General features: G+C 48.0%; 1 protein-coding gene across 6 annotated transcripts in view; it reads left to right on the top strand.

Moving 5' to 3' along the window:
• The window catches only part of LOC105486759 (NACHT and WD repeat domain containing 1), a 90,897-nt gene that overhangs the window by 20,868 nt on the left and 42,399 nt on the right, over positions 1-27,630 (top strand). For all 6 annotated transcript variants that reach the window (XM_071088160.1, XM_071088156.1, XM_071088155.1 and 3 more), the window contains 6 exons: positions 3,955-4,252; positions 8,399-9,671; positions 18,588-18,791; positions 21,358-21,517; positions 23,299-23,416; positions 24,737-24,895. In XM_071088160.1, coding sequence (XP_070944261.1) covers positions 3,955-4,252; positions 8,399-9,671; positions 18,588-18,791; positions 21,358-21,517; positions 23,299-23,416; positions 24,737-24,895 — 2,212 coding nt within the window. The remainder of the gene's footprint in view (positions 1-3,954; positions 4,253-8,398; positions 9,672-18,587; positions 18,792-21,357; positions 21,518-23,298; positions 23,417-24,736; positions 24,896-27,630) is intronic.

A 27,630-nucleotide genomic window follows, 5' to 3' on the forward strand; every position in this document is an offset into this window, starting at 1 on the left:
GGTGAGTGTGCTATCTCAAGTCTCAGTCTCTCTTCCTGTTCTTATAAAGCTACAAGTCACATTCTCATGATAACCTTTTCATCCATTCATCCATTCATCCATGAGTGGGTTAATCCATTCATGATGGCAGAGCCTCATGACCTAATCACCTCTTAAAGGCCCTACCTCTCAATGCTACCACACTGGGGATTAAGTTTCAACAGGAGTTTTGGTTGGCGGAGGTGGGGGACAAGCATCCAAACCATACCACCTGGCTATGACTTTTCCAACTTCTCTTGTTCATACGAGGCTGTTACTGGTGCAAGGGTCCCTGGAGAAGAGTGTCTTCTTCAACATGCATGATTCCATTTATTCAGGTTTCCTTGTGCACACCCATGGAATATCCTGGTACAACTCAAAGAAGTGTGGAGGGGTGATTGCTTCTCTTTCTTCCTTCCTTCCTTCCTTCCTTCCCTCCTTCCTTCCTTCCTTTCTCTTTCTTTCTTTTTCTTTCTTTCTCTCTTTCCTTCTTTCTTTCTCCTTCCTTCCTTCCTTCCCCTTCCTTCCTTCCTTCCTCCCTTCTCCTTCCCCTCCCTCCCTCCCTCTCTCTCTCTCTTTCCTTCCTTCCTTCCTCCCTCCCTCCCTCCCTCCCTCCCTCCCTCCCTCCTTTCTTTCTTTCTTTCTTTCTTTCTTTCTTTCTTTCTTTCTTTCTTTCTTTCTTTCTTTCTTTCTTTCTTTTTTCTTTCTTTCTTTCTTTCTTTCTTTCTTTCTTTCTTTCTTTCTTCTTTCTTTCTCTCTCTCTCTCTCTCTCTTTCTTTCTTTCTTTCTTTCTTTTTTTCATTTCAGATGGAGTTTCGCTCTTGTTGCCCAGGCTGGAGTGCAGTGGCGCCATCTCAGCTCACCACAACCTCTGCCTCTTGGGTTCAAGCGATTCTCTTGCCTCAGTCTCCTGAGTAGCTGGGATTACAGGCACACACCACCATGCCTGGCTAATTTTTGTATTTTTTTTTTAAGTAGAGACAGGGTTTCTCCATGTTGGTCAGGCTGGTCTCAAACTCCCGACCTCAGGTGATCCACCTGCTGACCTCAGGTGATCTGCCTGCCTCAGCCTCCCAAAGTGCTGGGATTACAGGGGTGAGCCACCGCACCCAGCTGATTGCTTCTATTTCATCATGAGGAAACTGGACTTTGGCTCTGACCTAAAGGGCTAGGCCTCCTCCAGGTTAACTTTTCTTTTTTTTTTCCTTTTTTTTTGAGACAGGGTCTTCTTCTGTCATCAAGGCTGGAGTGCTGTGGCAAAATCCCAGCCCTTAAGCCACCGGGTGACCTTGGACTAATTCTGTTCCATCCCCAGGCCCCTGTTTCCGTGATAATAAAAGGAGAAAGCTGGACTTAAGGGTCTTCTTAGCCCTGCTTCACCTCTGATTCTCCCTGGAAGGATCAGAACAAGAATGGAGAACCATCACAAGATTTAAATTAAATCTCAGTTATCAAGATAAATCATATATATATAAAATATGTGTGTATATATACATATAATATATATATAATATATATACATATAATATATAATATATATACATATAATATATAATATATACATATAATATATATAATATATATTCATGTAATATATAATATATATACATATAATATATACTATATATTCATATAATATATAATATATATACATATAATATATATACACATATAATATATATACATATTTTATACATATATATAGTGGGAGAGAGAGAGACAGAGTTTCTCTCTTGTCACCCAGGCTGGAGTGCAATGGCATGATCTCAGCTCACCACAACCTCCACCTCCAGGGTTCAAGCGATTCTCCTGCCTCAGGCTCCCGAGTTGCTGGGAATACAGGCATGTGCCACCACACCTGGCTAATTTTGCAGTTTTAGTAGAGATGGGTTTTCTCCACATTGGTCAGGTTGATCTTGACCTCCCTAGCCTCAGTTGATCCCCCTGCCTCAGCTTCCCAAAGTGCTGGGATTACAGGCATGAGCCACCACGCCCGGCTGATAAATAATATTTTAATGCAAATTTTAACTTTTTTTGACACACGGTCTTGCCCAGGCTGCACAGTGCAGTGGTATGATCATGGCTTATGGCAGCCTCGACTTTCCAGGTTCAGGCAATCCTCCCTGTTCAGCCTCCTGAGTAGCTGGGACTACAGGCATGTGCCACCATGCCTGGCTATTTTTTAAAATTTATTTTTATTTTTTATGTTTTTATTTTTATTTATTTTTATTTTTTTTAGGATGGAGTCTCGCTCTGTTGCCCAGGCTAGAGTGCAGTGGCATGATCTCGGCTCACTGCCAGCTCTGCCTCCCGGGTTCATGCCATTCTCCTGCCTCAGCCTCCCGAGTAGCTGGGACTACAGGCATCCGCCACCACACCGGCTAACTCACACCTGGCTTTTTTTTGTTTTTAAATTTTTTATAGAGACAGGGTCTCACTATGTTGCCTATTATTATTATTTTATTTGAGACAGTCTTGCTCTGTCGCCCAGGCTGGAGTGTAGCAGTGTGATCTTGGCTCACTGCAAACTTCGCCTCCTGGCTTCAAGTGATTCTCCTGCCTCATCCTCCCTAGTAGCTGGGATTACATGTGCATACCACCATGCCTGGCTAATTTTTGTATCTTTAGTAGAGATGGGGTTTCACTGTTTTGGCCAGACTGGTCTTGAACTCCTGACCTCAAATGATCTGCCCACCTCAGCCTCCCAAAGTGTCGAGATTACAGGCATGAGCCACCTTGCCCAGCCCCATTATTTGTTGTTGTTTTTTTTAGAGACAGGGTCTTACTCTGTCCCCCAGGCTGGAGTGCAGTGGTGTGATCACAGCTCACTGCAGCCTTGAACTCCTGAGCTCAAGTGATCCTCCAGCCTCAGCCTCCTGAGTATCTGAGACTACAGATGCACACCCGCACACCCTGATAATTTTTAATTTTTTGTAGACATGGGGTCTCACTATGTTGCCCAGCTAGTCTCTAACTTCTGGTCTCAAGATATCCTCCTGCCTTGGCCTCCCACAGTGTTGGGATTACAGGCGTGAGCCACGATGCCTAGCCTAGGGGACAATTCTTTATTGCCCCTCATGACTTCTGGTGGCTCTAGGCTATCAGAGTGGTCGACTTCACCTCCATCTTCTTAGAGTGCTTGTTGGATTCAAGAATTAAACTGACGTAAAATTGATTAACAGGAAAAAAACCATACACATTTATTTGTTTGTTTGTTTGTTTGTTTTGAGACAGAGTCTCACTCTGTCGCCCAGGCTGGAGTGCAGTGGCTCGATCTTGGCTCACTACAACCTCTGCCTCCTGGGTTCTAGTGATTCTCCTGCCTCAGCCTCCCAGGTAGCTGGCATAACAGGCTCCTGCCACCACAACAAGTTAATTTTTGTCTTTTTAGTAGAGATGGTGTTTCGCCATATTGGCCAGGCCGGTCTTGAACTCCTGACCTCAGGTGATCCACCTGCCTCGGTCTCCCAATGTGCTGGGATTACAGGTGTGAGCCACCACACCCGGCCGACATACATTTACTAATACAAGTTTTTGACATGGCACAAGAACCCTCCTAAGGAAATAAGGACCCACAAAAGCAGCTAGAGTTATTTACTTATATATTGAATTGGACAAAGAATAGTAAATTGTGGCTGGGGACAGTGGCTCACAACTGTAATCCCAGCACTTTGTGAGGCTGAGATGGGAGGATCACTTGAGTCCAGGAGTTCGACACCAGCCTGGGTAATGTAGTGAGACCAAAAATAAAGACTTAAAAATTAGCCGGGTGTGGTGGTGTGTGGCTGTGGTCCTAGCGGGAGGATCACTTAAACCCAGGAGGTCGAGGCTGCAGTGAGCCATGGTTGCACCACCACACTCCAGCCTGGGCAACAGAGCAAGACCCTGTCTGAAGAAAAAAAGTGAGATTTGCATCTGTGATTTCCTCTCTGCCAGGCCCTCATCGGTGATCAGTACGGCCCCTGTGTGGTTCCCTCGCGGATCGATGAGAAGGAGTGGGAGGTATTGAGGGCCCGTCTGACTGCCAGGCCAAGTGACCTGGAGCTGGTGGCACGACACTTCCGGAGGGACGAGAATGCGGTTCCTCCCACCTACATCCTGCAGGCACCAGGTACTGGGGAGGCCTGTGAACCAGAGGAGGCTACCCTAACCTCTGTCCTACGCTCTGGAGCCCAGGAGGACCGCAGGCTGGGGCTCATCACCCAGGAGCAGTGGCAGCGCTACCACCGGTCAGGTGAGGCGGCAGGGACTCCCCTTGGAGATCCACATGAAACTGACTGCATGTTCAGAATATCCATCCCCTGTTGGCAAAAATGCAACAGTCTGCATTTCTTGCAAATGCCAAACCAGTCAACCACTAGTCCCTTGGCTCTGAGAAAGGCTGTTTTACTGATCCAAAATAGTTCAGCCGCGTTCCTGATCAGTCTTGGTCTCAGGATCTTCCTCTCCTCGCTGGCTCTTTCTTCTCGACTCCCAGGGAGGCTCCTGGCATGGGGGGTATATTAGTCTGTTCTCATGCCACTAATAAAGACACACTTGAGGCTGGGTAATTTACAAAGGAAAAAGGTTTAATGGACTCAGAATTCCACATGGCTGGGGAGGCCTCACAATCATGGCAGAAGGCAAAGGAGAAGCAAAGACACGTCTTACATGGTGGCGGGCAAGACAGAGTGAGAGCTAAGCAAAAGGGGAAACTCCTTATAAAACCATCAGATCCTGTGAGACTTATTCACTACCATGAGAACAGTATGGGCAAAACCACCACCCATGATTCAGTTATCTCCCACCAGGTCCCTCCCACAACACATGTGAATTATGGGAGCTACAATTCAAGATGAGATTTGGGTGGGGACACAGCCAAACCAGATCAGGGGGAGCAATCCAGGGTGCTACCATCCCAGTTTGCCTGGGATGAAGGGGTTCCTAGGATGCAGGATTTGTAGTACTAAAATCTGGCAGGCTGGGCCCAGTGGTGCCTACCTGTAATCCCAGCATTTTGGAAGGCCGAGGCAGGAGAATCACTTGAGTTCAGGAGTTTGAGACCAGCCTGGGCAATATAGCGACACCTCATCTCTACAAAAACAAACAAACAAACAAACAAAACTTTAAAAAATTTGCCAAACGTGGTGGTGCAGGCCTGTAATCCCAGTTACTCAGGAGGCTGAGGCAGGAGGATTGCTTGAGCCCAGGAGGCAGAGGCTGTGGTGAGCCGAGATCATGCCACTGCACTCCAACCGGGGTTACAGAGAGAGACCTGTCTCGAAAAACAAAAACAGAAACAAAAACAAAACTAACTGGGCATGGTGGTGCATGCCTGTAGCCCCAGCTACTCAGGAGGCTGAGATGAGAGGATCGCTTAAGCCCAGGAGTTGGAGGCTGCGTTGAGCTATGATCTTGCCACTGTGCTCCAGCAAGGGTGACAGAGTGAGACCCTGTCTCTAAATCAATCAATCAATAAATTAATTAAATAAAATACAGTCTACACTTGAGCAACATAGTGTTTAGGGACTCTAACCCCTCGCACCATTGAAAATCTGTGTATAACTTTTGTGTCCCCCAAAACGTAGCTACTGATAGCCTACCAATAACATAAATTGTTGACCAGGTGTGGTGGCTCACGCCTATAATCCCAGCACTTTGGGAGGCTGAGGTGGGTGGATTACTTGAACCCCAAGTTGGAGACCAGCCTGGGCAACATGTCAAAACCCCACCTTTATTTTTTAAAAAAATTAAAATTAAAATTAGCGCACACCTGTAGTCTCAACTACTCAGGAGGGTGAGGTGGAGGATTTTGTCAGCCTAGGAGGTGGAGGTTGCAGTGAACCAAGATTGTACCACTGCACTTCAGTCTGGTCGATAGAGTGAGACCCCATATCAAACAAACAAGCATAAACAATTGGCCGGGTGCGGTGGCTCATGCCTGTAATCCCAGCACTTTGGGAGGCTGAAGCGGATGGATCATGAGGTCAGGAGTTCAAGACCAGCCTGGCCAACATAGTGAAATCCTGTCTCTACTAAAAATACAAAAATTAGCTGGGCATGGTAGTGAGCACCTGTAGTCCCAGCTACTCAGGAGGCTGAGGCAGGAGAATCGCTTGAACCCAGGAGGCAGAGGTTGTGGTGAGCCGAGATCACACCACTGTACTCCAGCCTGGCAGCAGAGCAAGACTCTGTCTAAAAGAAAAACAAACAAACAAACAGTCGATGAACACATATTTTGTATGTTCTATCTATCATATCCTGTTTTCTTATAATAAAGTAAGCTAGAGAGAAGAAAATGTTATTACAAAAATCACAAGGAAGAGAAAATATGTTTGCTGTTGCTTAAGCATAAGTGGTTCATCAGTCACAAAGGTCTTCATCCTTGTCATCTTCACCTTGAGTAGGAAGAGGAGGGGTTGGTCTTGCTGTCTCAGGGATGGTAGAGGCAGGAGAAACTTGACCTGTGTAGTTCAAGCCCACGTTCTTCAATGGCCAGCTGCATACAATTCAGTGGCAATTATTGCATTCACTGTGATCTACAACTGCCGACTCTGTCTAGTTCCAAGACATTTTTCTTTTTCTTTTTCTTTTTCTTTCTTTCTTTCTTCTTCTTCTTCTTTTTTTTTTTTTTTTTTTTTTTGAGATGGAGTCTCGCTCTGTAGCCCAGGCTGGAGTGCAGTGGTGCAATCTTGGCTCGCTGCAACCTCTGCCTCCCGGGTTCAAGCGATTCTCCTGCCTCGGCCTCCTGAGTAGCTGGGATTACAGGCACGCGTCACCTCACCTGGCTAATTTTTGTATTTTTAGTAGAGACGGGGTTTCCCCATGTTGCTCAGCTGGTCTCTAACTCCTGACCTCTTGATCAGCCCGCCTTGGCCTCCCAAAGTGCTGAGATTACAGGTATGAGCACCCGCGCCTGCCTGACATTTTCTTTGTACTTATTTATTTTATTTTATTTTTTGAGACAAGGTCTTACTCTGTTGCCCAGGCTGTAGTGCAGTGGCACGATCACGGCTCAGTGTGGCCTCCAGCTCCTGGGCTCAAGCAATCCTCCCACCTCAGCCTCCTCAGTAGCTGGGACCGCAGTCATACGCCATCACAGGCTGCTGACTTATGTTTTGTAGAGACGGGGTTTTGCCATGTTGCCCAGGCTGGTCTCGAACTCTTGACCTCAGGTGATCTGCCTGCCTTGGCCTCCCAAAGTGCTGGGATTACAGGCCTGAGACCCCACACCCAGCCTGTTGATGGCTGTTTGGATTGTTTCTGTCTTTTGGCTGTTGTGAATGGTGCTGTTACAAGCAAGGGTGTATTAGTATTTGTTGGAGTCTCTGTTTTCAGGTCTTTTCAGCAGATACCTGAGAGTGGAATTGCTGGGTGCGATAGTAATTCCATGGTTCACTTTTTGAGGATGACAGTATTGTTTTACAGTGTGGCTACTCCTCACATGGGGCCTCTGTGTTGCCTATCCTGAGGGGTCTTTGATTAATAATGGCTAAATCAGGCCGGGCACAGTAGCTCACGCCTGTAATCCCAAGCGCTTTGGGAGGCCAAGGCTGGAGAATTGCTTGAGCTCAGGAGTTGGAGACCAGCCTGGGCAACATAGCAAGACCCCATCTCTAAAAAAAAAATACAAAAATTAGCCGGGTGTGCTGATGCATGCCTGTAATCCCAGCTATTTGGGAGGCTGAGGTGGAAGGATCACTTGAGCCTGGGAGGCGGAGGTTGCAGTGAGCCAAGATCGCGCCACTCCACTCCGGCCTGGGTGACAGAGTGAGACCGTGTCTCAATAATAATAAAAGTAAGAATAATGGCTTAGGCTGGGCGCGGTCACTCACGCCTGTAATCCCAGCACTTTGGGAGGCTGAGACAGGCGGATCACGAGGGCAGGAGATTGAAACCATCCTGGCTAACACGGTGAAACCCCGTCTCTATGAAAAATAGAAAAATTAGCTGGGCGTGGTGGCAGGTGCCTGTAGTCCCAGCTACTTGGGAGACTGAGGCAGGAGAGTGGTGGGTGAACCTAGGAGGCAGAGGTTGTGGTGAGTCGAGATCATGTCATTGCACTCCAGCCTGGGTGACAAGAGCGAAACTCCGACTCTCTCTCTCTCTCTTTAAGAATAATGGCTTAATTAGTGTAACTCTGAGTGCAGTCCCTGGACCAGCAAGCCTTGGCTTGTTGCAGATGTAAACTCCGGGGCCCCACTCAGATCTGCTGAATCACTTCTGGAGGTGGGGTCCAGCCACGCGGGTCTTTTCGAGTCTCGCAGGTCAGACTCTGGTGCACGTTAATCTTGAGAACCAATGCACGTCCCCCAACAACAGGTCTCCCAGCAACCCCATTTAGGTCAGCTGCTGACCCAATAATGACCACACTTCCTTCCCACCTTCCCCACTTTGGCAGTCATTGACTGGGAGATACAGCAGGGCCTGCTGAGCTCAGAGGAACGGGACCAGGGAGCGACCGTCTTCCTTCGAGAGATCCAAGACCTCTACAAACACATCCTTGAAGACTGCGCCCTCGGGATGGTGGACCGGCTCACGGATGGCTGCCTGGACACTGATGCCCAGAACCTTCTCAGCAGCCTCAAGGGCCACATCACTGACATGCACCCCGAGGTCCTCAAGGCCCACCGCCTGCCGTGGAGCCGCGACCTGGTGAACCCCAAGAACAAAACTCACGCCCAGTACCTGAAGGAGCTGGGCGAGCAGTTTGTGGCGAGGGCCAATCACCAGGTCCTCGAACGCCTCCGTGAGCTGGATGTGGCTGGACAGGAGTTGGCGTGGCTCTACCAAGAGATCCGCCACCACCTTTGGCAGAGCTCGGAGGTCACCCAGAACTTCTGCGGACGTCAGGAACTCCTGGCCCGGCTTGGGCAGCAGCTCAGGCATGATGACAGCAAGCAGCACACCCCCCTGGTACTCTTTGGGCCCCCGGGCATCGGAAAGACGGCCCTGATGTGCAAGCTGGTTGAGCAGATGCCAAGGCTGCTCGGGCACAAGACGGTGACCGTCCTGCGGCTGCTGGGGACGTCGCAGATGAGCTCGGATGCCCGTGGCCTGCTGAAGAGCATCTGCTTCCAGGTGTGCCTGGCCTATGGGCTGCCCTTACCCTGTGCCCAGGTTCTGGATGCCCACACCAGGGTGGTCCAGTTTTTCCACACCCTCCTCCACACCGTCTCTTGCAGAAACTTTGAGTCTCTTGTGCTCCTGCTGGATGCTATGGATGACCTGGACTCTGTCCGCCATGCTCGGAGGGTTCCCTGGCTGCCTCTCAACTGCCCCCCGAGGGTGCACCTCATCCTCTCAGCTTGCTCGGGGGCACTGGGGGTTTTGGACACCTTACAGAGAGTGCTCCTGGACCCGGAGGCCTACTGGGAGGTGAAGCCCCTCTCTGGAAACCAAGGCCAGGAGATGATCCAACACCTGCTGGTGGCTGCAAGGAGGACACTGAGCCCGGTGCACACAGATTTGCTCTGGGCCAGCCTCCCGGAGTGTGGGAACCCGTGGCGGCTGAGGCTGGCCTTTGAGGAGGCCCGGAAGTGGGTCTCCTTCACTGTACCTGCACCACTGGCCACCACCGCAGAGGAAGCCACACACCAGCTCTGCGCGCGTCTGGAGCAGACACATGGGCGGCTCCTCGTGGCCCACGTGCTGGGCTACATCGTGTCTTCCCGGTAAGTCTCTGTGTTTTGAAACTCTTATTTATTTATGTTTAATTTTTTATTTTTAGAGATGGGGCTCTAGTTATGTCACCCAGGCTGGAGTGCAGAGGCGCGATCACAGCTCACTGCAGTCTCAAGTGATCCTCACGCCTCACCTGCTGAGTAGCTGGGACTACAGGTGTGCACCACCGTGCCCAGCAAAATATAATTTTTTAATTTTAATTTTTAGAGATGGGGTCTGACTCTGTCGCCCAGGCTGGAGTGCAGTGGCATGACCGTAGGTCACTGCAGTCTCCAACTTCCAGGCTCAAGTGATCATCCCATCTCAGCCTGCTGAGTAGGGTAGCTGGGACTACACGCGTGCACCACTGTACCCAGACAAATATTTTTTTTATTTTTGTTTTTAGAGATAGGGGTCTGTCTCTGTCTCCCAGGCTGGAGTGCAGTGGCACAGTCATACCTGACTGCAGTCTCCAACTCCGAGGCTCAAGTGATCCTCCCATCTCAGCCTGCCGAGTAGGGTAGCTGGGACTACAGGTGTGCAACACCGTGCCCAGCCAAATGCAATTTTGGTTTGTCAACTATACCTCAACAAAGCTGGGAAAATAAATCCACACATGCAAAAGAAAGAACATGGTTGTTCTTTCTACATGGTTGCTTAGCCAAGTGAAAGTCTCAGGGCTATAAATTGCAACAAACTAGGCCAGGCGCGGTGGCTCACACCTGTAATCCCAGAACTTTGGGAGGTCGAGGCAGGCGGATCACCCAAGGTCGGGAGTTGGAGACCAGCCTGACGAACATGGAGGAACTCTGTCTCCACTAAAAATACAAAAAAATTAGCCGGACGTGGTGGTGCATGCCTATAATCCCAGCTACTTGGGAGGCTGAGGTAAAAGAATCACTTGAACCCAGGAGGCAGAGGTTGCAGTGAGCCAAGACAGTGCCACTGTGCTTCAGCCTGGGTGACAAAGGAAGACTCCACCTCAAAAAGAAAGAGAAAGAGAAAGAAAAGGAGGGAAGGAAGGAAGGAAGGAAAAAAGGAAGGAAAGAAGGATAGTAAGAAAGAAAAGAAAAGAAGGAAGGGAGAGATAAAGGAAAGAAAGAAAGAGAAAGAAAGAAAGAAAAAGAAAGAAAGAAAAGGAAAGAAAGAGAAAGAAAAAAGAAGAAAGGAATGAAGGAAAGAAGGAAGGAAGGGAGGAAAGGAAGGAAGAAAACAAAAGCAAAAGCAAAAACAACAAGCAGCAGAGAGGAAGGGGTTAATGAGAAGCACCAAGCAGCCACATTCCCTCCCCTGAGTTTGTCCTCTGCCAATTGGCGGAGACACCAAGGAACAAAACTTTGCCTTTACTGCAACTGGCCAACAGCAAACACTCAAAACCATCATCCAAAATGCTGGACGACATAGTTTTGCCTCTTCTCAGTTTTAGGGGGATTTTTGTTTTGTTTTGTTTTGTTTGTTTTGTTTTGTTTTGTTTTTTTCTCAGCCGGTGCCATTTCAGACCTTTGTCAGTTACCACAAATTAATCTAGAGGGTGGTGGTCACCCTAGCAAGGAGGTCTTTCTGCTTGTTTCTTTGCCAGAAATAGAAACACATTCCTGCTAGTGCAAGAAATAAGAGAATAGGCTAGGTGCAGTGGCTCATACCTGTAATCCCAGCGTTTTGGGAGGCTAAGGTGGGAGAATCACTTGAATCCAGGAGTTTGAGACCAGCCTAGGCAACACAGTGAGGCCCCTGTCTGTACAACAATTAGCTGACCATGGTGGTACGTTCCTATAGACCCAGTTACTCAGGAGGCTGAGATGGGAGGATCACTTGAGCGCAGGAGTTGAAGGCTGCAGCAAGCCATGATTGTGCCACTGCACTATAGACTGGGAGACAAAGGAAGACCTTGTCTCAAAAGAAAGAAAGAAGAAAAAGGAAGGAAGGAGGGAAGGGTGTGTATATGAAAGAGAGAGAGAGAGAGAAAGAGAGAGAGAATGAGAGAGATCGAGATCCAATGGAGAGTTAGGGAAATTCAGGGCCGTCTTATAGCTGACTCCAGGGACATATCCCAGATTTCCCAACTATAAGAGTACAAATACCGCCTGGGGTGGGTGGCTCACACCCGTAATCCCAGCACTTTGGGAGGCCAAGGTGGGAGAATTACTTGAGCCCAGGAGTTCAAGACCAGCCTGGGCAAAAAAACGAGAGCCCCTGCCTCAGTGAAAAATAAAAACATTAGCTGGACATGGCTCACACCTGTAGTCCCAGCTATTCAGGAGGCTGAGGCAGGAGGATTCATTGAGTCAGGAGGTCATGGCTGCAGTGAACTGTGATCATGCCACTGCACTCTGGCCTGGACAACAGAGCAAGACCCTGTCTCCAAAAAAAAGTGCAAATAACAACTGGGGCATGTTCCAGAATAGAGGGGTGGTGCATTGGGCCATCTGGTGAAGTTGGCTTGGAGGAAGTGAGTTGTCATGGAAACTGTCATAAAAATCAGAGCAGCTTCTCCTTCCTTCTTCCTCTGGGGTCCTCTCTGCCCATCAACTCCTCTTGTAGACTCTTCCTTCAGCCTCTCTGGAACTTCAGCTTGCCTTGAGCCACAGTTGGCATCAGGAGCTCATATTTCTGTGACCAAGTGCCTGCCATCTTACTGACTTTTTCTTTGGGTCCTAATTCCAAAGTACAGGGAGACAGAAATCAATTGGCCTACTTGGTCCCAGGTCTGGTTCAATTAGTAAAGCCAGGTCTCTCACAGGGGTGGCGGGGAGGTGGTTTATGAAGCATGAAGATAAGATGGATGATTTTGGTTAATCCAGTTCCATGAAAATATGTTATGCTTACACATCAGATCCATGTGGCGGGATGGTGAGAGCTTCGCTCTTGGAGCAGACCTGAGATCCTTCTAGGCCAGAGGTCGTCACTTCAGGGTAGTTCTCCCCCCCCAACCCAGGGGACACTAGCAGTGTCTGGAGGCATTTTTGGTTGTCTGATTGAGCAGGGTGGTGCTCCTGGTGTCTTTCCTGAGTGGAGTCCAGGGGTGCTGTTTAACACCCTACAGTGCAAAGGATGGTCCTACTTTAGAGAATGATCCAGCCCCAGATGTTGATAGTGCAGAGGGTAAGAAACCTTGCCTTAGCATGAGAGACCCTATCCATTCATCCATCCATCAATCCGTCCCTCCCTCCCTCCTTCCATCATCTCTGTCATCCATCAATCCATCCATTCATCCATCCATCCATCATCTCAACCTTTCATCCATCCATCCATCATCTCTATCTTCCATCTACCTATCCATCATCTCGATCTTCCATCCATCGATTCTCTCTAAATTCCATCTATCCTTCCATCCATCATCTCTATCTTCCATCCATTCACCCATCCATTTATCCACCCACCTGTCATCTCTATCTTCCATCCATCCATCATCCATCCATCCATCTTTCAATCCACCCACCCATCATCTCGATCTTCCTTCCATCCGTCATCTCTATCATCCGTCCATTCATTCATCCATCTATCCATTATCTCGACTTTTCATTCATTCATCCATTCATCTCTATCTTCCATTCATCTAGCCATCATCTCGATCTTCCATTCTTCCATCCATTCTCTCTAAATCCATCTATCTTTCCATCCAACATCTCTGTCTTCCTTCCATCCATCATCTCTATCATCCATCCATCCATCCATCCATCCATCCATCCATCATCTCTAGCTTCCATCCATCCATCTATCCATCCATCTATCCACCCACCATCTCTATCTTCCTTCCATCCATCATCTCTATTTTTCATCCATCCATCCTTCCATCAATCCATCCATCCATCCATCATCACTATCTTCCATCCTTCCACCCATTCTCTCTAAATTCCATCTATCCTTCCATCCATCATCTCTGTCTTCCTTCCTTTCATCATCTCTATCATTCATCCATCCATCCATCCATCCATCCATCCATCCATCCATCCATCATCTCTATCTTCCTTCCATCCATCATCTCTATTTTCCATCCATCCATCCATCCATCCATCAATCCATCCATCCATCCACCCACCCACCCTTCATCTCTATCATCAATCCACCCATTCATCCATCCATCCAACCAACCATCTGTCCATCCATCCATCCATCCATCCATCCATCCATCCATCCACCCACCCATCATTTCTATCATCCATCCATCCATCCATCTATCATCTCTATCTTCCTTGCATCTATCATCTCTGTCTTCCATCCTTCCATCCATCCATTCACCCACTCGTCCATCATGTCTATCTATGTCTGTCTCTATATATCTATATATTTCTCTATGACCCATTGATAAATATGCATAGTCTCCATCTATCTCTGTCACTTCTAGTAATCTATCCTTGTATCTCTCTACCATCTGTCTCTACCTATCTAACTCTATATCTATCCCATATCTACAAATACATCACTTTTATCTACCCACCTATTTAAATTGTCTATGTATCTATCGTCTCTATCTTTTTTTTTTTTTTTTTTTTTTGAGACGGAGTCTGGCTCTGTCGCCCGGGCTGGAGTGCAGTGGCCGGATCTCAGCTCACTGCAAGCTCCGCCTCCCGGGTTTACGCCATTCTCCTGCCTCAGCCTCCCGAGTAGCTGGGACTACAGGCGCCCGCCACCTCGCCCGGCTAGTTTTTTGTATTTTTTAGTAGAGAAGGGGTTTCACCGTGTTAGCCAGGATGGTCTCGATCTCCTGACCTCGTGATCCGCCCGTCTCGGCCTCCCAAAGTGCTGGGATTACAGGCTTGAGCCACCGCGCCCGGCCGCTATCGTCTCTATCTTTATCCATCTATTCATTTATAATCAATCAATCAATCTCTAATTCTATCTCTCTGTTGCTCATCTATATCGATCCTGTCTATCTTTAATCTCTCTCTCTCTGTTTTTTGTTTTGACAGGGTCTCACTCTCTGTGACCCAGGCTGGAGCGCAGTGAAATGATCACAGCTCACTGCAGTCTTGACTTCTTGGGCTCAAGCAATCCTCCCATCTCAGACCCCTCTGAGTAGCTGAGACTACAGGTGCACACCACCACACCCAGTTATTTATTTCTTCTTTTTTTTTTTCTTTGAGACAGAGTCTCACTCTGTTGCTTAGGCTGGAGTACAGTGGTGCAATCTCAGCTTACTGCAACCTCTGCCTCCTAGGTTCAAATGATTCTCATGTCTCAGCCTCTCAAGTAGCTGGGATTACCTGCATGCACCACCATGCCTGGCTAACTTTTGTGTTTTCAGTAGAGACAGAGTTTTGCCTTGTTGGCCAGGCTGGTCTCGAATTCCTGGCCTCAAGTAATCTGCCCACTTTTGCCTCCCAAAGTGCTAGGATTACAGGAATGAGCCACCACATCCAGCCTTATTTATTATTTATTTATTTATTTAGTAGAGACAGGATCTCACTATGTTGCCCAGACTGCTCTCAAACTCCTGGGCTCAAACAGTCCTCCCACCTTCGCTTCCCAAAGTGCTGGGATTACAGGTGTGAGCCACCATGCCTAGCTTATAATCTATCTCTGTATATACAGCTGGCTCTTGAACAACCTGGGGGTAAGGGGAACCAACTGTCTCCCAATGTAGCTCTAAATTGGTGTATAACTTTGAACTCCCCTAAAACTTAAATACTAATAGCCTACTGTTGACCAGAAGCCTTACCAGTAACATACATGGTTGGTGAACATGTATTTCATATATTCTATGTATTACAGACTGTATTCCTACAACAAAACAAGGTAGAGAAAAGAAAATGATAGTAAGAAAATCATAAGGGGGGCTGGGTGCAGTGGCTCATGCTTGTAATTCCAGCTACTTAGGAGGCTGAGTACGAGAATTGCTTGAACCCAGGAGGCGAAGGTTGCAGTGAGCCTAGATCACGCCATTGCACTCGAGCCTGGGTGACAGAGCAAGACTCTGTCTCAAAAAAAGAGATAACATAAGGAAGAAAAATACATGTAGTATTCATGAAGTGGAAGTGGATCATCACAAAAGTCTTCATCCTTGTGTTCTTCACACTGAGGAGGCAGAGGAAGAGGAAGAGAAGGGAAGGAGGAGAAGGGGACTTGGTCTTCCTGTCTCAGAGGCAGCACAGGTGGAAGAAAATCCACATATAAGTGGACTCATGCAATCCAAACCTGTGTTCTTCAAGGATCAACTCTATGTCTATCTGCTTGTCTATATCTATTTATCTATCATCTGTCTACCTATTTATCTTTATGTTTATCTATCTCTGTATCTATTGCTCTATCTCTTATTTATATCTATGTCTCTCTATATAATATGTCTGTCTATGATATGACTATTTATACATCTGTCTATCTGTCATGCTACCAGCATCTAGTGGGTGAAGGCTTGGGTGGGGGCTGCTACACATCCTACAACAGGGGTCCCCAACCCCCAGTACCGGTACCAGTCCATGGCCTGTTAGGAACCAGGCTGTACAGCAGGAGGTGAGCAGCAGGCGAACAAGTGAAGCTTCATCTGTATCTGCAGCCACTTCTTGCTGCTCCTCATCGCTCCCATTACCACCTGAGCTCCACCTCCTGTCAGGTCAGCAGCATCATTAGATTCTCATAAGAGCGCAAACCCTATTGAGAACTGTGCATACAAGGGATCTAGGTTGCTTGAATCTTATGAGAATCTAATACCTGATGACCTGTCACTGTCTTCCATCACCCCCAGAGGGGACTGTCTAGTTGCAGGAAAACAAACTCAGGGCTCCCTCTGATTCTATGTTATGGGGAGTTGTAGAATTATTTCGTTATATATTGCAATGTAGTAATAATAGAAATAAAGTGTACAATGCACTTGATCATCTCAAACCATCACCCCCACCCCGGTCTGTGGAAAAAAATTGTCTTCCAAGAAACTGGTCCCTGGTGCCAAAAAGATTGGGGACTGCTGCCCTACAACACACAGGACGGTCCCCACCCTAAAACATGATCTGACTCCAAACATCAACAATGCGAGCCCAAGAAACGCTGCACTCAGCATGCCCCGTGCCCTCTGGGAGCCTCACTACCTCCTCTGCACAGAGGTGCTAGTTGGGAGAGCATCCATCCTCCAAGGCTACCGGAAGGATCAATGAGATCACGCTCGCCAGAATAAGAGTTCAGAATATGGGGAACTAGTGCATTTTCTTCTTAGCCCTCAACAGTTTTGTTTTTGGCAGATGAGGAAACTGAGGCAAAGAGAAGGTACATTACTTGCCAAGGTCTCTCAGCCAAATGTAAGCCTGATCAAATCAGATCAAATGCAAGCCTGATGACCATGCACAGCCCTGTTTTGCAATTCAGGCTAGGCGGGGCCCGTGGGAGTGCCAAGTGAGGTGCTTGCTCTGGGGTTCACATTGCTTAGGGGATGTCTTGAGGGATGAAGATGGACTGTCAACATAGTGGTTCACCCATGACCATGGGCACATCTCCTAGGCTCTCTCTGACACCATATAATAGAACTTTTACAGGCCAGGTGCAGTGGCTCACACCTAATCCCAACATTTTGGGAGGCTGAGGCAGGCAGATCACCTGAGATCAGGAGTTGGAAAGCAGTCTGGCCAACATAGTGAAACCCCATCTCTACTAAAAATACAAAAATTAGCCAGGCATGGTGGTGCACACCTGTAGTCCCAGCTACTGGAGAGGCTGAGGCAGGAGAATCACTTGATCTCAGGAGGCAGAGATTGCAGTGAGCTGAGATGGCACCACTGAACTCCAACCTAGGCAACAGAGTGAGACTCTGTCTCAAAAAAAAAAAAAAAAAAAAAAAAGAAAAAAAAGTTTGCAAAGAGGACAGTGTTGGGTATGACATTATTACCAATATGGTAACTACAAGCCACAAAAACTATGGAACACTTGAAAGGTGCTTCATGCAACTCAGAAACTGAATTTAAGTTTGAAAGATGGTTCATGCAACCAAGACACTGAATTTTGAATTTTATTACTTTTTAACCAGTTAAACTTTATTTGTACTTATTTGTTCATTTATTTATGTATTTGTTTTAGAGACAGGGTCTCACTGTTTTGCCCAGGCTGGAGTGCAGTGATGTAATCACAGCTCACTGCAGCCTCAACCTCCTGGGCTCAAGCCATCCTCCCCTCTCAGCCTCCCAAGTAGCAGGGACTACAGGCGTGCGCCCCCATGCCCAGCTAATTTTAAATTTTTTTTGTAGAGATGGGGTCTCCTTGTTTTGCCTAGGCTGGTCTTGAGCTGTGGCCTCAAGCAGTCCTCCTGCCTCAGCCTCCCAAAGGTCAGGGATTACAGGCGTGATCCACCGCGCCCAGCCCACTTATCCTAATTAAAGACATGCCTTGGTGGGCCAGGGTGGAGTGGGGTGGGTGCAGTTAGTTTCTGCATTATTTTCCTTGAGTTACCTCGTCCTTCCCTCCCTATACTGTCTGTCTCAGACCACTTGAGGTTGAGGAGTGATCGGTTTATGGTTCTGTAGGTGTGCATGCAGAGGAAAAGATTGGCACTTTGGGAGACCGAGGCGGGTGGATCACGAGGTCAGGAGCTGGAGACCAGCCTGGCCAACATGGTAAAACCCTGTCTCTACTAAAAATACAAAAATTAGCTGAGTGTGGTGGCACGCACCTGTAGTCCCAGCTACTCAGGAGACTGAGGCAGGAGAATCGCTTGAACCCGGGAGGCGGAGGTTGCAGTGAGCCAAGATCGTACCACTGCATTCCAGCCTGGGCGACAGAGCAAGACTCTGTCTCAAAAAAAGAAAAAAAAAAAATCGGAAAAGGTCTTCCTTGGTGGATACTGCCCTAATGGGCTTGGGCCCTCGTGGGCGCTGTCCAAATGCTGATCCCAGGTGATGTGCTGGACACCGAGCGGGTGGCTGTATCCCTCCCTGTCTTGGCTTCTGCATCCTCCAAACGCAGAAGACATGAGATGTGCCTCAAAGCCCCACTCCTCCTCCCTTCAGGCACGGTCTCTCGGAGGCGGAGCTGAAGGATGTTTTGTCCTTGGACGACGAGGTCCTGCAGGCTGTGTACCGGGACTGGACCCCACCCAGCAAGGAGCTGCTGCGCTTCCCGCCCCTGCTGTGGGTGCGACTTCGTCGGGATCTGGGATACTACCTGGCCCGGCGGCCCGTGGATGGCTTCACCCTCCTGGCCATTGCCCACAGGTAGGTCCAGGCAGCAGTGGCAGGGGCACTGGGTGGGACCCCAAGAATAAGGAGGACTCACTGGCCAGGGGTCTTCTCAGTACCAGATCCTTCACTCCCCAGGGAATCAAGTCCAGTTAGAATTCTGACACAATTCACTCATTTTTAAAATTGAGTTGAGGCTGGACGCAGTGGCTCTTGCCTATTATCCCAGCACCTTGTGGGGCCAGGGCGGGAGGATTGCTGGAGGCCAGGAGTTGGAGATCAGCCTGGGCAACATAGAGAGGCCCCATCTCTACAAAAAATATAAGAAAATTAGCTAGGTGTGATGGTACACACTTGTGGTCCCAGCTACTTGGGAGGCTGAGGTGGGAGGATCACTTGAGCCCAGGAGTTTGAGGCTACAGTGAGCCGTGATTGCACTGCTGCACTCCAGCCTGGGCGACACAGTGAGATCCTGTTTCAAACTAAACAGCTAAACTAAACTAAACTAGGTGAAGTTCACGTAACATAAAATTCACCATTTCATTTCATTTCATTTCATTTCATTTCATTTCATTTCATTTCATTTTATTTTATTTTATTTTATTTTATTTTATTTTATTTTATTTTATTTTATGACAGGGTCTGGCCCAGGCTGGAGTATAGTAGCTGTCATCACAGCTCACTGTAGCCTCAAACTCCTGGACTCAAGCAACACTCCCATCTCAGCCACCAGAGTAACTGGGACTACAGGCATGCACCACCATGCCTGCTATTTTTAATTTTTTTTTTTTTATAGAGATGGAGTCTCACCACATTGCCTAGGCTGGTCTCGAACTCCTGGGCTCAAGAGACACACCTACTTCGGCCTCCCAAAGTGCTGGGATTACAGGTGTGAGTTACCATGCTTGGCCAATTCACCACATGTTATTTTATTTATTTTGTTTTATTATTTTATTATTTTTTGAGACAGAGTCTTGCTCTGTTGCCCAGGCTGGAGTGCAGCAGCACGATCTCGGCTCACTGCAGCCTCTGCCTCCCAGGTTTGAGTGATTCTCCTGCCTCAGCCTCCTGAGTAGCTAGGATTACAGGCATGAGTCACCACACCTGGCTAATTTTTGTATTTTTAGTAGAGACAGTTACTACCATTTTGGCCAGGCTGGCCTCAAGTTCCTGACCTCCAGTGATCTGCCTGCCTCAGCCTCCCAAAATGCTGGAATTACAAGCATGAGCCACTGTGCCCGACCAGAATTCACTGTTTTAAAGTGGACAATTAACTGGTATTTTAGTACAATCACAATGTTGTACCCCTCACCTCTGTCTAGTTCCAGAACGTTTTCATCCCCGCAAAAGGTGACCCCGTCCCCATCAGCAATCACTCCCCATTCTCCTTCCCTAACCCCTGGCAGCTACTCATCTGCTTCCTGTCTCTATGGATTTGCCTGTTCTGGGCATTTCAGATCAATGAAATCTCACACTATGTGGCCTTTTGTGTCTGGCTTCTTTCACCCAGCATCATGTTTTCAGGGTTCGTCCACATTGTAGCAGGGATCAGTGCTTCCTTCCTTTTCATGGCTATATAATATTTCATTGTATGGATGGACCACGTTTTGTTTATCTTCATCTATGGATGGACACTTGCATTGTTTCTACGTTTTTGCTGTTGTGAACATGCATGTGTAAGGTTTTGTTTGAACACCTGTTTTCTTCCCTTCCCTTCCCTTCCCTTCCCTTCCCTTCCCTTCCCTTCCCTTCCCTTCCCTTCCCTTCCCTTCCCTTCCTTTCCCTTCCCTTCCCTTTCCCTTTCCCCTTTCCCTTCCCTTCCCTTCTTTCCTCCCTCCCTCCCTCCCTTCCTCTTTCTCTCTTTCTTTCTTTCCTTCTTTCTCTTTCTTTCTTTCTTTCCTTCTTTCTCTTTCTTTCTTTTCTTTTTTTTTTTTTGACGGAGTCTTTCTCTGTCACCCAGGCTAGAGTGCAGTAGCAACATCTCAGCTCACTGCAACCTCCACCTGGGAGGAGTGATTCTCCTGCCTCAGCCTCCTGAATAGCTGGGATTACAGGCATGCAACACCATGCCCAGCTAATTTTTGTGGGTTTTTTTAGTACAGACAGGGTTTCACCATGTTGGCCAGGCTGGTCTCAAACTCCCGACCTCAGGTAATCTGCCCGCCTCGGCCTCCCAAAGTGGTGGGATCACAGGCATGAGCCGCTGCACCCGGCCTGAACACCTGTTTCTTAATTCTTCTGAATATATACCCAAGAGTGGATTTGCTGGGTCAGGTGGTAAGTTATTTTATGTTTAATTTTTGGAGGAACCCAAAGGTTCCTCTTTGAAATCCCACCTGTAATTACACGCCTGTAGTCTCAGGCATGTAATTACAGGTGGGATTTCAAATTTACGAAATTTATGTAAGGAAAGTAAATTTATGTAAGGAAAAAGAAAACATGGACCAATTTAGAGAGAGATGTGATGTATCAAATAGCACAGGTGGTCAACAGAGTAGTTTAGGATGGCTTGGGATTGGGGAACTGCCTCCAGGAAGACAGACAGCCGCCTTTGAGCTCAATGGGTCCCCCGGGTCCATCAGCCTGTGTACCCCCTCTGTAGACAGCTGGTCGAGGTGGTCCGTGAGCGCTACCTGTCGGGATCCGAGAGAGCCAAGAGGCATGGCGTCCTGGCTGACTTCTTCTCAGGGACCTGGAGCCAGGGTACCAAGAAGCTCATCACTCTGCCACTTGTAGGGAAACCCCTAAACTTGGACCGAAAGGTGAGGTACCTGGGACCCCCACTCTCCACCTGCAACCTCCACCCTGCCTGGTGTTGCTTACCTCCTTCCTTCCCCTTTTTGCACTTAACTCCTGACCTACTTCTCCTTTCCCACAGAGGGCAAGATGTCCTTTCTATCCCATTTTTTTTTTTTTTGAGACAGAGTCTTGCTCTGTTGCCCAGGCTGGAGTGTGATGGTGTGATCTCAGCTCACTGCAACCTCTGCCTCCCGGGTTCAAGCAATTCTCCTGCCTCAGTCTCCCGAGTAGCTGGGATTACAGGTGCCCGCCACCACGCCTGGCTAATTTTCGTATTTTTGGTAGAGACAGGGTTTCACCATGTTGGCCAGGCTGGTCTCGAACTCCTGCCTGGGCAACAGAGAGTAACTCTGTCTCAAAAACAAACAAACAAACAAACAAACAAAGTACAGAGTTATTGTGAACTCTTCTCCCTGATGTTAAAATCTTATATAACTGTTGTATAATGATTACAACTAGGAAATCACACTTTTAATTCTTTGGTTATAGCTTGATGTTTCTTTTTCTCTGTCTCCCCTGCTGGACTGGGGAGGCTGGAGACAGGACCAGGCTCTATTCTTTCTTTGGTGCCGACCTTTCTTTTTTCCTTCCTTCCTTCCTTCCTTCCTTCCTTCCTTCCTTCCTTCCTTCCTTCCTTCCTTCCTTCCTTCCTTCCTTCCCTCCTTCCTTCCTTCCTCCCTCCTTCCCTCCCTCCCTCCCTTCCTTCCTTCCTTCTTTCCAGCAGAGTCTTGCTGTCACCCGGGCTGGAGTGCAGTGGCATGATCTCAGGTCACTACAGCCTCCACTTCCCAGATTCAAGCAGTTCTCCCGCCTCAGCCTCCCTAGTAGCTGGGACTACAGGTGTGTGCCACTGCACCTGGCTAATTTTTGTATTTTTAGTAGAGACAGGGTTTTGCCATGTTGGCCGGGCTGGTCTCAAACTCCTGGTCTCAAGTGATCTGCCTGCCTTGGCCTCCCAAAGGGCTGAGATTACAGGCATGTAATTACAGGTAGGATTACCACACCAAGCCTGGTGCTGACCCTTCTCCTCTCCAATGACCCAGAGACTCATTCACAAATCCTCTCCTGTGTGCCCAGAGCCCCTGCAGGCTCAGCTTCATCCTCTCTCTCCAGGACATGGTCTGAGACCGTTTCATTCACTTAGCCTCTCAGTCTCTTGCCCTAGTGCATCCTCCCAAGGATGCTTCTGACCATCCAATCTGATTATGCCTCTTGTCTAAAACCTTCCATAGCTCCCCAGTGCCCTCAGTCTTGAGCCTGACCTACCCAGCCTGATATTCAGTGCCTTCATGATCTGCTGCTTACAAGCTCCCTACTCTCATTCCCCACCAGCATCCCATAACCTGCCGTGTATAATTCAGTCCTCCTAAACTCAGCCTGCTCTTTCACACCTCCAGGCCTTTGCCCATGCTGTTCCCTTGCCCTGGAATGCCATTGTTTTCTGACACATTTTGCCACATAGATGCCCACTTAATTCTGAGGCTCAGTTCCAATGCCTCTGCCTTCAGGAAACATTCCCTATTCCTCCCGGAAAGTCCCATGACCTCTGGCTTTGATTCTCTGAGTCCCAAATGTCATCCTCTGCCCCAGCCCTGACCAATGGGCACACGGGAGTATGTCTGTCTGACATTGCATTCTCATCCCCTCCAGCACTGTCTGGAGCATGAGGTGAATGAATGAGCTTGTGCGTGGAGTGAATGAATGGGCTTGTATCCAAGCTGCAGTCTCCCTTCTCCTCTGCCAGGTGGCCCCTCAGCCTCTGTGGTTCTCAGACACGGTTGCAAACCTGCGGAAGCTGAAGGAGCTGCCTTATCACTTGCTTCACTCGGGCCGCCTGGAGGAACTGAAACAGGAGGTTCTGGGTAAGGGCTTCCTCCATCTCAGGGGACTGAGCCTGGTGACCGCACCGCGCTCCAGCCTTCTGGAGCCTGGGGAGGGTGAAAGGCAAACCTGGAAATCCTTCGTGCCTCCTAAAGCAGAGGTTCTCACAAGGGGCAATTCTACACCTAGGGGATGCCTCACAGTGTCCGCAGATAGTTTTGGTTGTCACAGCTAGGGGAGAAGGCGCTACTTGAATCTGGGGGTGGAGGCCAGGGATGCTGCTCAATGCCCTATAGTGCACAGGACACCCCACCACAGAGAATAATCTAGCTTCAAATGTTGTTAGCGCACAGGGTGAAAACCCCTGCCTTATCATGAGAGACCCTATCTGTCTGTCTGTCTATTTGTCAATCCATCCATCCATCTATCCATCCATCCATCCATCCATCCATCCATCCATCCATCCATTTATCCACCCATCTTTCTGTCCATCCATCCATCTATCCATTCATCCATTCATCTACGCATCCATCTAACCTTCCAACCATCCAGCCAGCCATCTGTTTATTCGCCCATGCTTTTGTCTGTCCATTCATCCACCTATCCATCCATTCATTTGTTTATCCACCCATCTTCTGTCTGTCCATCCATCCATCCATCCATCCACTCACCCATCTATCTATCCATCTAACTATCATTTTATCCACCTATCCATCCATCTATCCATCTAACTATCCATTTATCCACCCATCCATCTATGATCTCCTTATTGAGCCGTGAGCTGGTTCTAACCATCCATCCATCCATCCATCCATCCATCCACTCATCCTTCTCTCTGTCCATCCATCCATCCATCATTCTATCCTTCTTTCCATCCACCCATCTATATGTCCATTATCTATTCATTCATCTACCTTTCTGGTCATCCATCCATCCATCCATCCATCCATCCACCCGTTATTCTATCCATCCACCCACCTATCTTTCTGTTTGTCCATCCATGCATCAATCTACCCAACTATCTATCTATCTATCTATCTATCTATTCACCCATCCCTCTGATCCTCAACCAGAAGAGATTCTGCCCTCCCAGGGGACACTTGACAATGTCTGCAGACATGTTTGATTGTCACACTTGGGGTGGGAGTGCTACTGGTATCTGGTGGGTGGAGGCCAGGGATGCTGCTTTACAACCCACAGTGCATAGTTCAGCCCCTTACCGCAGAGAATGATCCTGCCCCATGGTCACTACTGCTGAGCCTGAGATGCCCTGGAGGAAATGGAGAGATGATTCTCCACCTCCCAGGATGAACTGGAGGGAGGTAGGCACTTCCCACATCCTCCCCTCTTCTCTCCCTCAGGCAGCATGAGCTGGATCTCCTGCCGGGGCATCTCTGGGGGCATCGAAGACCTGCTGGACGACTTTGACCTGTGTGCCCCTCACCTGGACTCCCCTGAGGTTGGCCTGGTCCGTGAAGCCCTCCAGCTCTGCCGCCCTGCTGTGGAACTCCGAGGCATGGGTGAGTCCAGATGGCCTGGACAGGAGTGACCAGGACGGGCACTGACTTCTAGAAACACGCTCTCCTCATTGAGTCATGAGCTGGATTTTCATCAACCCTCATACCTTTCCTGTTTAAACATGTGAATTTTTCCCCAGCACTGCTTCTATAATTTTTTTTTTGACACGTGGTATCGCTGTGTCACCCAGGCTGGAGTGCAGTGGTGCAATCATAGCTTACTGTAGCCTCAAACTCCTGGGTTCAAATGATCCTCCCACCTCAGCCTCCTGAGTAGCTAGGACCACAGGTCCACAGGTATGCACCACTGTGCCTTGCTAATTTTTCTATTTTTCGTAGAGATGGGGTCTTACTGTGTTGCCCAGGCTAGTCTCAAACTCCTGGGCTCAAATGATCTTCTTGCCTCAGCCTTCCAGAGTGCTAGCTTTATAGACATGAGCCACAGAGCCTGGCCTAGAATTTTAAATTGAGCCTGGGAGAACTTTGGAATGAATACTACCAAAGCAGTGCCCATCCTGTCACCCTGGACTTTTCTTTAGAAAGTGCCAGGTAGGGCCAGGCGCAGTGGCTAACACCTGTAATCCCAGCACTTTGGGAAGCCGAGGCAGGCACATCACAAGGTCAGGAGTTGGAGACCAGCTTGGTCCATATAGTGAAACCCTGTCTCTACTAAAAATACAAAAATTAGCAGGGCGTGGTGGCGGGCACCTATCATCCCAGCTACTTGGGAGGTTGAAGCAAGAGAATCGCTGGAACCCAGGAGGCGGAGGTTACAGTGAGCTGAGATCGTGCCACTGCACTCCAGCCTGGGTGACAGAGTGAGATTCCGTCTAAAAAAAAAAAAAAAAAAAAGAAAGAAAGAAAGAAAGGAAGAAAGAAAGAAAGAAAAGAAAGTGCCAGATAGGAACTATTTCAAGAAAACTCTAGGAAATTATGTAGGTACATATATGATAAAAGAGAAAACAAAGTTCCCACATAATTTTTATTGATGAAATTCAAAATATAATAATAACTGAGTACAAAACTTAGGGTTTAAAGTTGGTTTTCACTATTATCTGGTCTATTGAAAACACATGGCTGTAAAAATTATTCTTAGGCTGAGCATGATGGCTTACGCCTATAGTCCCAGCTACTTGGGAAGGTGAGGTGGGAGGATCACTTGAGCCTGGGAGGTTAAGGCTGCAGTAAACTGTGATTGCTCCCCTGGGTGACAGAGCGAGACCCTGTCTCAAAATAAACAAACCAAAAAAAAAAAAAAAAAAGAAAAACCTATTCCTAGCTCCCAGATGACTTGGGCGGGGTCTGGCCCTCAGATTGCAATTTGCTACTCCCTGTCCTAGAGCTTGAAGAATCTCTCCAAGTCTTCAGACGCTCTGGCCATGAAAATGTTCTGTTTGGTTTTGTTTTAATTATAGCAAAATACGTGTCTTAACCATTTTTTTTTTCTTGAGACAGGATCTCACTTCATTGCCCAGGCTAGAGCACAGTGGCATGATCTCAGCTCACTGCAACCTCCTTCTATCAGGCTCAAGCGATCCTCCCACCTCAGCCTCCTGAGTAGCTGGGACTACAGACATGCACCATCATGCCCGGCTAATTTTTATATATTTTGTAGAGACGGGATTTTGTCATGTTTCATAGGCAGGTCTTGAGCTCCTAGACTCAGGCAATCCTCCTGCCTCAGCCTCCTAAAGTACTGGGATGACAGGCATGAACCACTGTGCCTGACAAGATTAAATATATTAATAATGTGCAGCTATCACCACGATTCATCTCCAGAATTTGTTAATCTTCCTAAAGTGAAACTCTGTCTTCATTAAACACTCACTCCCTGTACTAACCCATCTTCACCCTGCTGTAAAGAAACATCCAAGACTGGGTAATTTACAAAAGAAAGAGGTTTAATTGACTCACAGTTCTGCATGGCTGGGAAGGTCTCAGGAAACTTACAATCGTGGCAGAAGGGAAAGAGGTGTGTCTTACAGGGCAGCAGGCGGGAGTGAGGGAGCAAAGGCAGGGAAAACTGCCTTATAAAACCATTGGATGGCCAGATGTAGTGGCTCACACCTATAATTCCAGCACTTTGGGAGGCTGAGGCAGGCAGATCACTTGAGGTCAGGAGTTTGAGACCAGCCTGGCCAGCATGGTGAAACCCCATCTCTACTAAAAATATAAAAATTTGTCAGGTGTGGTGGCACACACCTGTAGTTCCAGCTACTTGAGAGGCTGAGGTGGGAAAATTGCTTGAACACGGGAGGCAGAGGTTGCAGTGAGCCAAGAGCACTCCAGCCTGGGTGACAGAATGAGACTGTCTCCAATAAAACCCAAAAACCCATCAGATCTCATGAAAACTCACTGTCATGAGAACAGCATGGGGGAAACCATCCCCATGATCCAATCACCTCCTATCTGGTCCCTCCCTCAACATGTGGGGATTATGGGGATTACAATTCAAGATGAGATTTGGGTGGGGACACAGCCAAACCATATCACTCCCCATTCTCCCTTTACCCCAGTCCCTGGCAACCACCATGCTATTTTCTGTCTCTATAAATATGACTGCTTTAGGTATTTCATATAAATGGTATTTTACAGTATTTGTCTTTTACTCTCTGACTTCTCTTACTGAGCACAATGTCCTCAAGTTTCATTCACATTGTAACATATGTCAGAATTTCCTTCTTTTTTTTCTTTTTTTTTGCACAACAGAGTCTCACTCTGTCACCCAGGCTGGAGTG

This window comes from Macaca nemestrina, chromosome 20, assembly GCF_043159975.1.
Source record: "Macaca nemestrina isolate mMacNem1 chromosome 20, mMacNem.hap1, whole genome shotgun sequence".
Taxonomy (NCBI): Eukaryota; Metazoa; Chordata; class Mammalia; order Primates; family Cercopithecidae; genus Macaca; species Macaca nemestrina.